General features: G+C 50.5%; 1 protein-coding gene across 1 annotated transcript; it reads right to left on the bottom strand.

The window, feature by feature from the left end:
* Window positions 1-529: 529 nt before the first annotated feature.
* LOC127295058 (respiratory burst oxidase homolog protein B) lies at window positions 530-7,141 on the bottom strand. Its single transcript, XM_051324967.2, has 10 exons — window positions 6,260-7,141; window positions 5,921-6,077; window positions 5,752-5,800; window positions 5,230-5,343; window positions 4,266-5,084; window positions 3,975-4,186; window positions 3,745-3,847; window positions 3,535-3,617; window positions 2,590-3,104; window positions 530-863 (listed from the first exon to the last, which is right to left on the bottom strand). The coding sequence occupies exons 1-10, from the start codon at window positions 6,852-6,854 to the stop codon at window positions 754-756; spliced, it is 2,757 nt and encodes a 918-aa protein (XP_051180927.1). The 5' UTR covers window positions 6,855-7,141; the 3' UTR covers window positions 530-753.
* Window positions 7,142-12,626: the final 5,485 nt, after the last annotated feature.

Below are 12,626 nucleotides of genomic sequence, written 5' to 3'. Positions count from 1 at the left end.
TTTTTGTTGAATGCATCTTCTCTTTTTTAAGGATATAGGTGCATATTATTGTCATTATAACATTTATATATTCCCACTAGTTCTTGGACGTGAATAACTATATCACATGGATCTCACCTTAAGAGAGAAACGATGGAGTCAAATAAAAGGAAAGTATTTTCAATAATGTGCATGACTTACATCGACAAAACATTTGTTTACCATGTCCTGTACTTTGCTTATGTCTTTTAATTCACATGATACACGGAAAGAACATAAATATCCCGAAATGAGATAACTACTCTAGTTGCTTGGTGGGCCAGGATCCAGTCATGTTCATCATGTAGAACCCTAATCTGTTAGGAGGAATGACGGGTTGAGGTAGTTGATGGCTATTGCCCACCAGATAGTGCTCCTCAACTGATAGCAGCCACACAAGGCGGCTTTCTTTCCTCATTGTCCAAACTTTCTTATGCTGGCCAAACATTGTGATTCTTTTTGGCCTGGTCATGCCATCAATCTCCCCAGCATGCCGCTATATATGTACTCATTGATCAACAGTAACATAGATTATATCGGAGATGAGAATATCTGTACAAGGGGGCGTTGGAATAAGTGATGAAACTCTGACCCAACTGGTCACAATCAGCCAATACCTACTTTGATCTAGCCCATCTACTTTTCATATGTATAGAACTTGGTATGTACTATACAAAATTAACATTGGTTTCCGCAAAAAAAGTGAAACTTCTTGTGGCTGGGTTGGCTGCAAAATTAGAAATTCTCCTTGTGGAACTCGAATTTTGTACTTGTCTTTCTTGAGAAATCCTGCGCAAGCTCGCGTAGCTCCTTGGTCAGCACGGGCGCACCACAGTAGAACACTCCTGTGGTATCCAGAATCATAAAGTTAGTGTATTGAAAAAGGTAATGTTATGCGTGCACAAAATATAATGTTGTCAGATTGATCCTGCTGTTCTAAACCTGGCTCCTTGGTGGTAAAAATTGAGGCGATAAGATCATCCCTTGCCTCTCATATGACTAGGTTAGGTAAGGGGGAATATTTTAAGAATCTTAACTGAGCTAAGAATTGAGATAGTACTATACTGATAAAATATTGCACTATCTAGGCTTGGCTCTCCTAAAAAAATCTTAAGTGATAATTGTGACCATCAGCAAGAATAACGTTGGGTTAGAGCAATTCCAATATTGTAGACAGCTGCTGGCTATAAACCAAGTGCCATATCATTTATAGCCAACTTAGAGCCAACACATACAGTAGTGAGCTATCAAAATGTAGTACTTTATCAATGTATGGCCCACCTTTCACTCTCACAAAATGCCTAGAAAGACGCCATAGAATTCACTCAGATAAGAGCCCACTATCCTTATCTCTCCTCCTCTCTCTCCTCCAACTAAGCAATAATATATTATTTTAATCCTTATAGCTGTAGCTAGCTGACTAGAACTTATTGTACTTGCTCTTAGTATCTAAACTATGGCATACTTATATGTAAGTTATGGCCTGCGCTGGTTTTTGTGCAAAGCTGTTACTCTTGCCTGTTGGTGGTAGCCATCAAGAAGGAATAGTGTGATTGGCTGGTCCTAGTGTAGCAGGACCCCATTCAACCTTGGCCACTTCTCGCAATCCACCGGCCAGTTCAAGTTGAACACATACCCCTCACATAATGACAAGGATCGTGGATGTCCTTGTCAACTATGGGTTCTTCAAAGAAAGTTAGGCCATCCCCATTACACATGAAGCATCAGGTTTGGTAGGAGGGATCTCTCACGGCGATTCGCATGAGAAGTCGTAGAAGCTTCAACCGCACCCCTATCGACATTTCGTGGTCTCTTAGAGCACCCACAATACTTTGGCGCTACTTGAGACGCTAATTAAGTCAGTTACTGGAAGCGCTAAGCGCAGGCAACTAGCTAGCTCTGATTTGCACGTATTGTTCAGGCGTCGGTCGCTTATGTACGAGTCGATGCAATGAAAATGGCCGGGAAGTGTGCAAAACGGATGGGATTCTGACGCCCCTAAATAAGCGCCCCACTGTTAGACGCAACTGAAACTTACTAGAGAGTCTCCAAGACGAAACTTTTTACTATAGAGACTAGAGTAGCGAAAAATGTTTTTAGCACATGAGCACCAGTGCTTCTGGTGCTATAAAATCATATTATTTGAATTCCAAAAAAAATGAAATTAAAAAGCTACGTACATATAAACATTCCGAAGATACTGTAGGATTCTCGGAGAAAAATATGTTATATTTTGAGCTATATAAAAAAGATAAATTTCTGATAAATATACATCCCTATACGTAGCCACAAATTTTTTTTTTCCTGTAGCTCAAAATACAATGCAACTTCTACCAAAACTTCTCATGAGTATTCGGAACATATATATGTATTCATAGAATAAATGTGATAATTTTTTGAAACACAGACATATAATTTTTTTAATATTTAAAAAACTGAGAGCACTGGTGCTCATGTGAACCAAATGCTCTAGAGTAGCATGTTAGGTATGGCACCGATAAAATTAAGCGTAGCGCTAGAGCACTAGCTAGTATGGAAACAAAGAGAAGATGGAGTTGTTGTGTTACTGACCGACGCGCTGCTCGCGGTGGTTGAGTGCGATGCGCTTGTAGACGTTTCGCCAGTTTGGTCGTGCGAAATGCGTCTTGACGCGGGTGCCGGAGACGACGTCGACGCCATGCTTGGCGTGGTTGAGGGACTGTAGCATGGCGATGAGCGCGGACCTGGCGTCGCCCTCCTCGTAAACGCTGGTGCAGTAGTTGTGGAGTTCGATGACGCCCTTCTTGTCCGTCTCCGCCACCTCGTCCATGACACCGCGGAACCACTCGAAGGAGCCCTGCTCGCGGGTGACCCAGTAGAAGTAGGCGCGCGTGGTTCGAAAGGACGCGGACGCGCTAGCGTCGCCCCCAGGGTTGCCGATCTCAACGTCACCGCCGTCGAGTCGCTTCATATTGTTGATGATGTCCTTAAGGATGGAGATCATGGGCGTAGCGCCGATGCCCAGCCCCACCAGCAGCACCACGTCGTACTGCTTGTAGTCCTGCGCTGGCGCGCCGTAGGGCCCGTCGATCAGCACCCGCGGGAAGCTGCAGCACAATCACATCAATTTTTTTTATCAAGTCATGTTTACTGTATGTGCATGTCTGATGTAGTAGTTAGAAACAATTTTACCATATCTCTTTTGAATTGAATTGTACTAGAAGAAAAACATATCGAGAAACAGATCGAGAGGTCAGAGGAGGCGGCTATCGACTCGTGCTACTGATTTGACGCATGCGTGGAAACTGGTGGTAGTAATTAAACTACTACTACTAGTCATACTGTAGTGGGTTAGTGGCACGGGCAGTAACACCACACGTACCTACCACCGGAGGACAGTGAGAGACTCGATCCGGTCTTCTGACCCATCCCAGCTCAACATTAATTGCACATTTGCACGTCCACACGTAGGCCGCATTCTAGGACTGGATATATCGCTAATCACATGAAAACAGATAGCCGCGGTTGTGTAGGTACCTGAGGTTGGACATTGCGCCGCCATCGCGGTCGTACTCTGCCCGGAGCAGCCCGCTCTTCCCCTCCGTCGGTGGCCGGCAAACCTGCACACACGCAACGTGAAACCACCGGCCATTAATTTAATTGTTGGTTAGGCATGGTTTTGGAGCTTTAGGGATTGATGATGGACGTGATCATCAACATCAATCCTAGACTAGGCCGGAGTAGTACCTTGGAGAAGACGTTCTTGAGCTCCCGTGTCCAGTCACCCAGTGTCCTGATGTGGACGCTGACGTAGTCGTCCTTGGGCGCCGACGTGATGGAGAACGGGTGCCTGCATGCACGTTTTGCATAAGGTAAATTCAGAACAATAATGCAGCAGCACCAAATTAAAGCATCCTGCTTTAAACGTGCGCAGCTAGCTAGCTAGCTAGCTAGCGGCTTAGAGCCGTCAGAATTACCACTGAAATGGCGAGACGGCTGCGCAGTTGACGAAGATGTACTGTCCGCTCTTGTACCTGAACCCCTGCGGCTTGGAGAAGTGCAGCGACAGCACGTTACCGGGGTACACCGCCACCTTGAGAATCTTCACCGGCCGAACGCTGGAACGGAGAGCCCGGGTCAGCCGCTCGCACGCGTACAGCACCATCGGCACCGCCAGGTACATCCACGTCTGCACAAACAAACAGTCAGCCGGCCGGCCGCCTCGCCCACGCACAGAGAAGAAAAAAAAAAGATGGAACGCTACGTACCGACTTCTTTTGCCACTTGTGGGTGAGGTAGAGGAAGTGTCCGTGGACGATGAGCAGCGCGTAGACGATGATGAAGAGGTGGTGCGAGTACCAGAAGGCGTTGAACCCGGTGAGCCGGTGGAGCGGCTTCGGGAGTCGCAGCCTGCCGCGGCGGAACCACGGCGTGGCCAGCGTGAAGGCGACGGCCATGAGCACCAGCATCACCAGCCCCGTCCACCCTTCGGTGCCCTTGACGAACCACCAGTAGTTGGGCGGCTTGGCCTCGCCAAAGAACTGCTTCATCGGCTCGTACTCCTCCTCGGTGGCGTGCAGCAGCCGCGGGAAGTCGCACGTCAGATGGGAGATGATGTGCAGCCCGGCGCCGATGGAGATCCCCACTGCGACTACCTTGTGGAAGTTGATGTTGTCGTCGAACGGCACAAACCGCCCCGCCGCCGTGCGGTTGCGGAGCCACGTGATGGTGTTCCGGCAGACTGGGAGCAGGATCAGCGCCATGTTGAACTTGAGAGTCTCCGCCCCGCCTTTGGCCACGCACACGCAGTACCCCATCACCTCGAACACGGCGCGACGACGGTACTGCACGAACTTCCACGCGAACAGGCCCGCGCAGATGGAGAACCAAACAAGGAGCACCCAGCAGCGCCGCCAGTTGTCTTCTAAGAAGTAGCTCCCGCTGCGGTACCACCGCCGGAGAGGGTTCGGCTCCAGCGTCGGACGGAGGTGCTGGCTCAGCATCTGGCTCAGGTTGCGGCTGTTGGTCGTGCCGATACGCATCGACTGGCTCGGCGCCTGAAGCAGCAGCATCTCCAGGTTGTAGAGCTGACCATTAATTCATATATAATACTCCATTATCAGTTTCATGCATCGACCAACACCAGAACAGATGATCAATCTTGCATTGTGCAATTAAACAAGGGAATTGCGCCATTGATTGAGTGAGTTTGCATCAGAGTTAAATAATCACCTCGATGTAGCCCAGGTTGTTGGGGTCGAGCTCCTCCATGATGAGCCGGGCGTATTCCTCCGACTGCTCCGTGACCTTTGTCAGGTTGTTGGCCGACGCGCTCAGCGTAATGATCTGCACACCACAACGCACAGATTTAAAACGTCAATCTTACTTTTCGTAATTCCCAGTTCACAACTCTTGTTTCTTCATGAGCTAAATCTAGGCTATGATTTTTTAGAAAACATATGAACTTGAGTACTCCATCACTGTTTATATCCTAGAACGATCCATGATTGGTTTGGTTTGGTTAGTGGGAACTTGCAGGAGAAGGACACGTCCAGGTCAGCAGAACATGCGGGTGCTAGTGGGTGACATCGACGTTCAATGGCAATCAGGTAGAATACAAAGCAGTAGTATTCAAGTAGTAGAGCATTATTATTCATGGTCGAAAAAAAAATCAGAGAACGCCGGCCGGCCATTGCTCTTCTTAGGGAGACGCCTGATTGAAAGAACCAAGTGAAAGAGGAACGGGAATTTTACCTCTTTGACCTCTTCCTCGGTGATCCTCCCGTCAGCGTCCTTGTCCACCCTGTGGGTTAATCAACGCAAAGAGTACTTCATTAAGTGATTTCTTTTAATTAATGCTACTTAAGTGATATATATGCTACTACTCCTATATGTAGTTAATTGTACTGGGTGAGATTATTACATGTCGAAGAAGGTCTGCAGGCGGCTGTCGAAGCTGGTGTCTGAAATTTGGTCCCAGAACTCGAGCAGCTCCGCCTTGCTGATGCTGTCACCGGTGATGTTCCGGCGCCTGGCGAGCGCATCGAAGAGCTCGCCCGCGAACGCGAGCTCCTTCATCCCTGCAAAATTGCTTTCAATTGATTAATTGGAAAGAAAATCAACCATGAGCGAACGGACGGAGGAAGGAAGGAAGGAAGGAAGGAAGGAAGGAATAATTCAATTTTGATTGGGACAAATTAACTAATTAAGTGGACTTGGAAGCAAGGCGAGATGTTTGTTTCTTCTACAGTATATAGTTTACCTATGCACTTGCCGAACTTTGAGCGGTTGAGGAGGCCGTTCTCCGAGAGCTCGTCGAAGCGCTTCTCGACGGCTGTCCATCCGGCGGAACCGTCGGTCTTGCTGATGAACTTGAGCCCCTTGAGCGCGTGCGCAGCGGCGGACTTGGACTTGTCGATGCGGCTGGGCCCCGCTCCCCTCCGGTTGACGGAGGCGAGGCGGCGGAGCTCATGCGAGACCTGCTTGATCCGCGTGGAGGCGTTCCGGAGCACGCCGTGGCCGTAGGACGCGGAGCGCTTCTCGAGCGTCCTGGCCAGTAGCGTGACGTCCGAGTCTTCGCCGCCGGACGCCGGCTTGACGCTGTGCACCGCCACCGAGTCGTCCCGCACGTCGAGGGTGATCTCCACGTAGTCGTTGTCATCGTCGTCGTCATGGTCGCTCCTGGCGCCGCGCGGCGCCGGTGCCCCGTGCGGCGCGGCAAGCGGCGCGGACACCGACTCGGCGAAGCGCGCGCTCTTGCGCATCGCGGAGCGCTTCCCCAGCGGGCCGCTGTGCGGCACGATCCTCTCGTGCGGGCCGCCGCCAGCGGCCTCCACGATGTCCCCGGCGTTATGCATGGCCGGGCGCCAAGGAATCAGCCAACCTCAAAGAAACGCAGGTAACGCGGGGGCAGAAGCGAACGCACGCACGCACGCCGGAGCTGGATCGGTTTCGTGTTGGAAGTAAAGTCGTGGGAGGAGATGGTCTTGGAGAAGGACCAAGTCTGGTGAGGAGGGACGGGTGGAGATGGCTGCCCGATTTATACTACATGGCGCGGCGAGGGGAGGCGGGGAAATTTTACCAGTCGTCGCGCTCTCCTCGCCTCTTCCCTTGGTTGAGACTTTAGTGGTGTGCGGTGCGGTGGGGTTGGTGGTGCGTGTGCGTGTGCGTGTAGGGGGAGACTAGGATCGGGGAAAGAGGAGAGAAGGGGAGAGCACGGTGTGGTGCTGGGTTGGAGCCGAGAATAAATTCAGCGGTCAAGCAAGAGGCGGCTCACGCGGGTTCGTTTTATTCGTGTGCGAATTCGGCCTCACTTTTTCTCCCTCTTTCCGTTGCTTTCCGTTCTTGGACTATGTTGTATTCGTCCACTGCGAGTGCAGACACAGCTAGCTATTAGCTCCACTCGTGGTATGCATTAGGGCATCTCAAGCGGCGAGACGCATTTCGGACATCCAAAATGTCCGCGAACGTCCGTTTGTGTCGTCTGTCGGACGTGAAAATTGTCGCTTGTCCGTTTGCGTCTGGGACCGGCTCCAGCGGCACGACACAAATTTGGCGCAGGCGAGAATTCAAAAATTGGTGTCCAAATTGAGGGCTGCAACTTGATGTAGCCCCGCTCAAGGACGAAACTACATCATGGCCAATTTTCCCCCAAGTGAACAATGACTCGAGCCCAAGTGCAAGCCATACGTGATAAGGTGAATTCACTCATTTCTACACTTGAACTCGACATAACCTTGGACGAATTGCTAGCTCATACCTATGTTTATATGTCATTGGGTACCAATCTCGTCAAGGACCCGATGGGAGCGTCAAGGGACCGAAGACAGGGAAGCCGCATGGTGCAAGGAAGAAGGGAAGACCGAAGGAGAAGGGCTCCAGCCGCTGGCCACAGCACCAGGCCGGCACTGTCGCCCTGGCCGGCACTATCGCCCAACCAAGGCCGGCACTGCCGGTGGTCGCACCCCGGCACTGCCGGCCAATCTTCTCTGGCACTGCGGCCTGAAGCCTCCGAAGCTCGGCATCGACCAGGGTCGGCACTGCCGCCCAATACCACCGGCACTGTCGGCCTCACCGGCACTGCCGCCCCGAGCACACCGGCACTGCAGGCCCCATCAAAGTCAACTTCATCCCAACCGTTTATTTATCATCTATGGTCACAAATACTTTCTTGTAATGCCCCTTCTACCCCTGGACGGATCTGGGCCTATATATACCTCATCCCTCTCCCCCAAATTAGGGTTAGACAAGATTTAGGCTTAAACTATTTTGAGCTTTGTCTCCCTAGAACTATGTTCTTTGTATCAAGACACTCTTGAGGGATTTCTGCTCTTCATGGATGATTCAAGGCTTCTACCTCTTTCATCCAAGTTCTAGTTGGGATCTCCATCACCAATCTCTCACTTGTTAGATTCTACCCAAGGGTCTCTCTAAGAAGTGATTCTATTGGCTTGGTCTAACCTACCAAGGGAGTATATTTGGTTTGTGTTGGGTTGTGTGTGTGTTTGTATTTGGATCTTGTGTGTTCTTCTCCTTTCCCATTTTCCCTATCCACTCACTTGGTCAAATTCGTAGGAGCTGGGCACATCCTACTCCTTAGGCCACATCAAATGGCATCAGAGCCACATCAAATGGTATCAGCAGCTCTTGGTTAGCCCGGATTGGACACCCATCCATCCAATTTCGCCCCAAAAAAATTTCCAAAAAATTTCCCCAAAAAATAGCCCTAAATTGCCTTTGGTCAGATCTGTGATTTTGTTGCGTTTTGAGTGATTTTGGTCCATGGATTTCGTGTTCCTATGGTAGATCAACATCTTCTCCAACTTTATCCTTCCAATTCCATCAATTTCTGCTCCAATCGACGTTTTTCCGTCCGAATTTCCGCTGCCTGCGTCGTGCTGTTCATCGAGTTCGTCGGTCCCGGCATTGCCGGTCAGACCAGGGCGGCACTACCGGCCGACCGGCACTGCCGGCCAGGTTTTGGTGGCACTGCCGCTGCGCCTCCTTCCTCCACCAGCGTCGCCCGCTCGTGCAAGCCACCTGATGTAGCCCGACCTACGGTCTTCGCTTCATCATGTGCTTCAACGACAAGAACCACACTCAAGGCCGAGGTCACGGAGGCATGGAAGAGAAGAAGGAAGAAGAGCGCCCGAGGTCGCCAAGAAGAGACGGCGCATGAAGCTCGACTGCTCGGATTATCCGCCCCACTAAGGCCGGACAATCCGCCCCCCTATGTGTCCAAGTCAATTCGGGCCAAGTCCCATGTACCCCCCTTGTATGCCTAAACTACCCCTCCTTAGTGGCTCCCTATATATAGGCTCCCACCTCCCCCTTCATTAGGATAGGAATGAACTTGAGAGAACCTAGGCTCATGCCTCCACCATCCCTTTGGGATTAGGGAAACCCCCTCCTTAGATTATCCAAATCTATTGTACAAGGCACTCCTTATATGATTAGTCTCTCACACTTGTGATTCTACCACCGGTCTCTCACTCGTGTGATTCCACCGATCGTATACCGATCTTCCTCTCGGGGATTCTACCGCGTGTCTCTCCCTTGAGAGATTCTATCGGGATAGTGGTTCGGGCTATCGGGAGTAAACCGGAATTGTATCGGGTTGGTGTGTGTTTGCGTGTGTTCATCGTGTTCATCGCCGTGTTCTTCGTGTTCTTCCTCTCCCCCGCTTTTCCCTCGGTCAATTCGTGAGATCGGGCAACCCACGTGGCCTTAGGCCGCATCATATGGTATCTGAGCAAAGGTTGCCACGAATTTGACCCTCCAATTTCACCAATTTCGCCCAAAAATTTCCCCAAAAAAAAATTTTGCCCCAAAAAATAGCTCGAATTTGGATCTCTGGATTTGTTGAGTTTTTTGTGGTTTTGATCCACAGATCTGTTGTCTTAGTGGCTGATCTACATCCCTGCAAAATTTCGCCGTCAAATTCCTTCGAAATCTCCCGAAATCAACGATTTTCTTGCCAAATTTCCGCTGCGTGTTCATCCAGTTCGTCAAATTCGTGCTCACCGGCACTGCCGGCACTTCATCAGCGGCACTGCCGCTCGTCCATCCCCAACCTCGCTCACGCCGCCGTTCTCGCTTGACCAGGCCGCCAAATCGAGTCGCCGCCACGCCCAGGCTACTAGGCCGCGCCCACGCCCCGCACGCTCGCACACTGCCGCCCGCCGCGCAGCTCCCGCTCGCCTCACGCGCCAAACGCCACCACCAGCGCGCTCGCCTGGCTCCCTGCCGACCTCCCGCTCGCCTCACATCGCCGGCCGCCCGCCTCCCTGCCACCTCCACGCGCGCACGCGCTGCTCCAAATCGCCTCGGCCGCCACCAGCTCGAGCTGCACCTCCACCGGCCGTCTGCTCCCGCCCATCCAGCTGCAGCATAGCGCACGCGCTCCCCGCCTTGGTCGCCTACCTCACCTGCTCGATTTCGCCCGCACCAGCTGGCCGCCAAACCACCTCCAGCTCGCCGTGCTGCTCCCTAGAGCAAGCCAACCAGCCACCAACACCACTCACGCAAGCAGCAGCTTCACATGCGCAAGCCTCCACCTAGCTACCCACTTCCGTGCAAGTTTCAGAGCCCGGCACTGCCGGCCAACTCCTAGCGGCACTGCCGCCGAACGCAGTCCGGCACTGCCGCTCAGCCCAGCCCGGCACTGCCGGCTTAGTCCATCCGCTGTACAAGTTTCGGCCAATTCTGACTCACATTTTTGCTCCAAATTTTGACAACTTTCCGGCGCCCGTTTGACTCCAAACTTTAACATCATTCTCCAAATATTCTACATAGCCCACCTCTAATTTTTGATAATTTTTGGAGCCCAACTTTTGACCGCTCGTTTTGACGCAACTTTTCGGGCATTGACTTAATTTGCCCCGTTTCCGTTTTGGAGTGCCTTTGGTCCGTGAGAACCGCTTCCGCGCCTACATCAACACCGCGATAACGGCATCGGCACCCCGGATTCCGGCGCATCTTCGACACCATCGTCATCACCAACATCGCAAGTTCGTGTGCTTGACACCGCCTAACGTCAATAGGTATAACTTGCCTCCCCTACCCCTTGTAGCCCCTTTCTTCCTTTGCGTACCTATCCCATTGAGAGTGGCTTTCCGAGCGTTGCGAAGCATTGCACAAGTGTCACGACCGTGAGAGGGTGTGTGTGCGTTGTGTTGAGCGAAGCTCCGAAGCAAGCTCGGTGAGAAAGATACACAAAAGAAGAAAAAGTGTGATATATACATAGAGAAAAATAAAGCTTCTAAGCATAGAAAAAAAAAAGGAAAAAAAAAGAGAAAAAAAAAAAGAAATAGAAAAAGAGTGTGTGTCCACCGATACAAATGAGAAGTGCAAAGCTTGTGAGCACTAAGAGAGAAAAGAGAAGAGTGGCATTTGTGCAAATCTTGTTGCTTCCCTCTTATGCAACCGATCTACCGTCTCTCTTGTGTTGGCGTGACACCGAGCGTATAGTCTTCGCTAGGACCATCTTGTTACTTGCTCACTTCCTTGGTCGCGCTAACCCCATTGTTCTCCTTTGTGTGTGTTTCCGTATTTTCTTGACATAGATCACCACTCTTGACATTTGACTTTGGATCTTACCCACATTTGACAATAGACTTTTCCGTTGATCTTTTTCGTTTGCTATCCACCCCTTACCCACCACATATAGTGTTTCTTAGCCTTTTGCGTGTGCTTTGAGTGTGTGTGTGAGTAACCCCGATACATTTCGACTTTGCTCTTGACTTGAACCATTTTTCCGATACTTTCTTGAAAGGTGGGATACTTGTGTAGTTTTCCTTCCACCATACATATACACCTATCCATAGTGAGATATACATGATGACCCCACAAGAGCAAGCCGAGATGAGAGCATACTTCGCCGAGCTAGATGCTCGAGAAGCCCAAATGACACCCAAAGAAAAAGCCGAGTGCAACGCATACTTCAAACACCTTGAGAGCAAGAGTGATACACACCATGACTCGAGTGAGGATGTTCCGATTTCTAACAAGTTAACCTCTACTCCGCTTGTGTTGTCTTCCTCTTTGCTAGGTTGCTCGGACATCGACGACGCCATTGCCATGGAGATGAGGGACTCCACTATATGTGAGATGAGCGACTCCACTATATGTGAGATGAGCGACTCCACTATATGTGAGCTTGATGAGTGCCTCCACTTCAAGAGCATGAGTGATACACCGAGTGAGATGAGAGTGGTAGTTGATAGGTCATGTGAGGCCACTTCGAATTCTAACAACTTACCCTCTACCTCTAGCGTGTTTCCTTGTGTCTTATTAGGTCCCATGGATGATGAGACGCCGATAATGGAGAAGATGTACATGGTGCATGAAGATGATGATATCACACCATGCTTGATTGAAGATGAACATGGAGGCCACATCGAGCCTACCTCTTCCACAACACCTACCTCATATGAGCGGGACTACAAAGGTACCTATATGGGTGTTGATGATGCCATGATCCCACTAGTGGACATGAAGATTGATGAGTGCATGCATGATCTTGATGATACAAATGCTATGTCATATGCTTCTTTCATTTTCCCATGTGATGCTTTGCTTGATACCAACATTGTTGATCATGTGGACTTGATTGCTTGTGATAACTTGAC

Source organism: Lolium perenne, chromosome 4 (assembly GCF_019359855.2).
Source record: "Lolium perenne isolate Kyuss_39 chromosome 4, Kyuss_2.0, whole genome shotgun sequence".
Lineage (NCBI taxonomy): Eukaryota > Viridiplantae > Streptophyta > Magnoliopsida > Poales > Poaceae > Lolium > Lolium perenne.
Note: the sequence above shows the minus strand (reverse complement) of the source record. Positions and strands in the feature narration are given on the sequence as shown.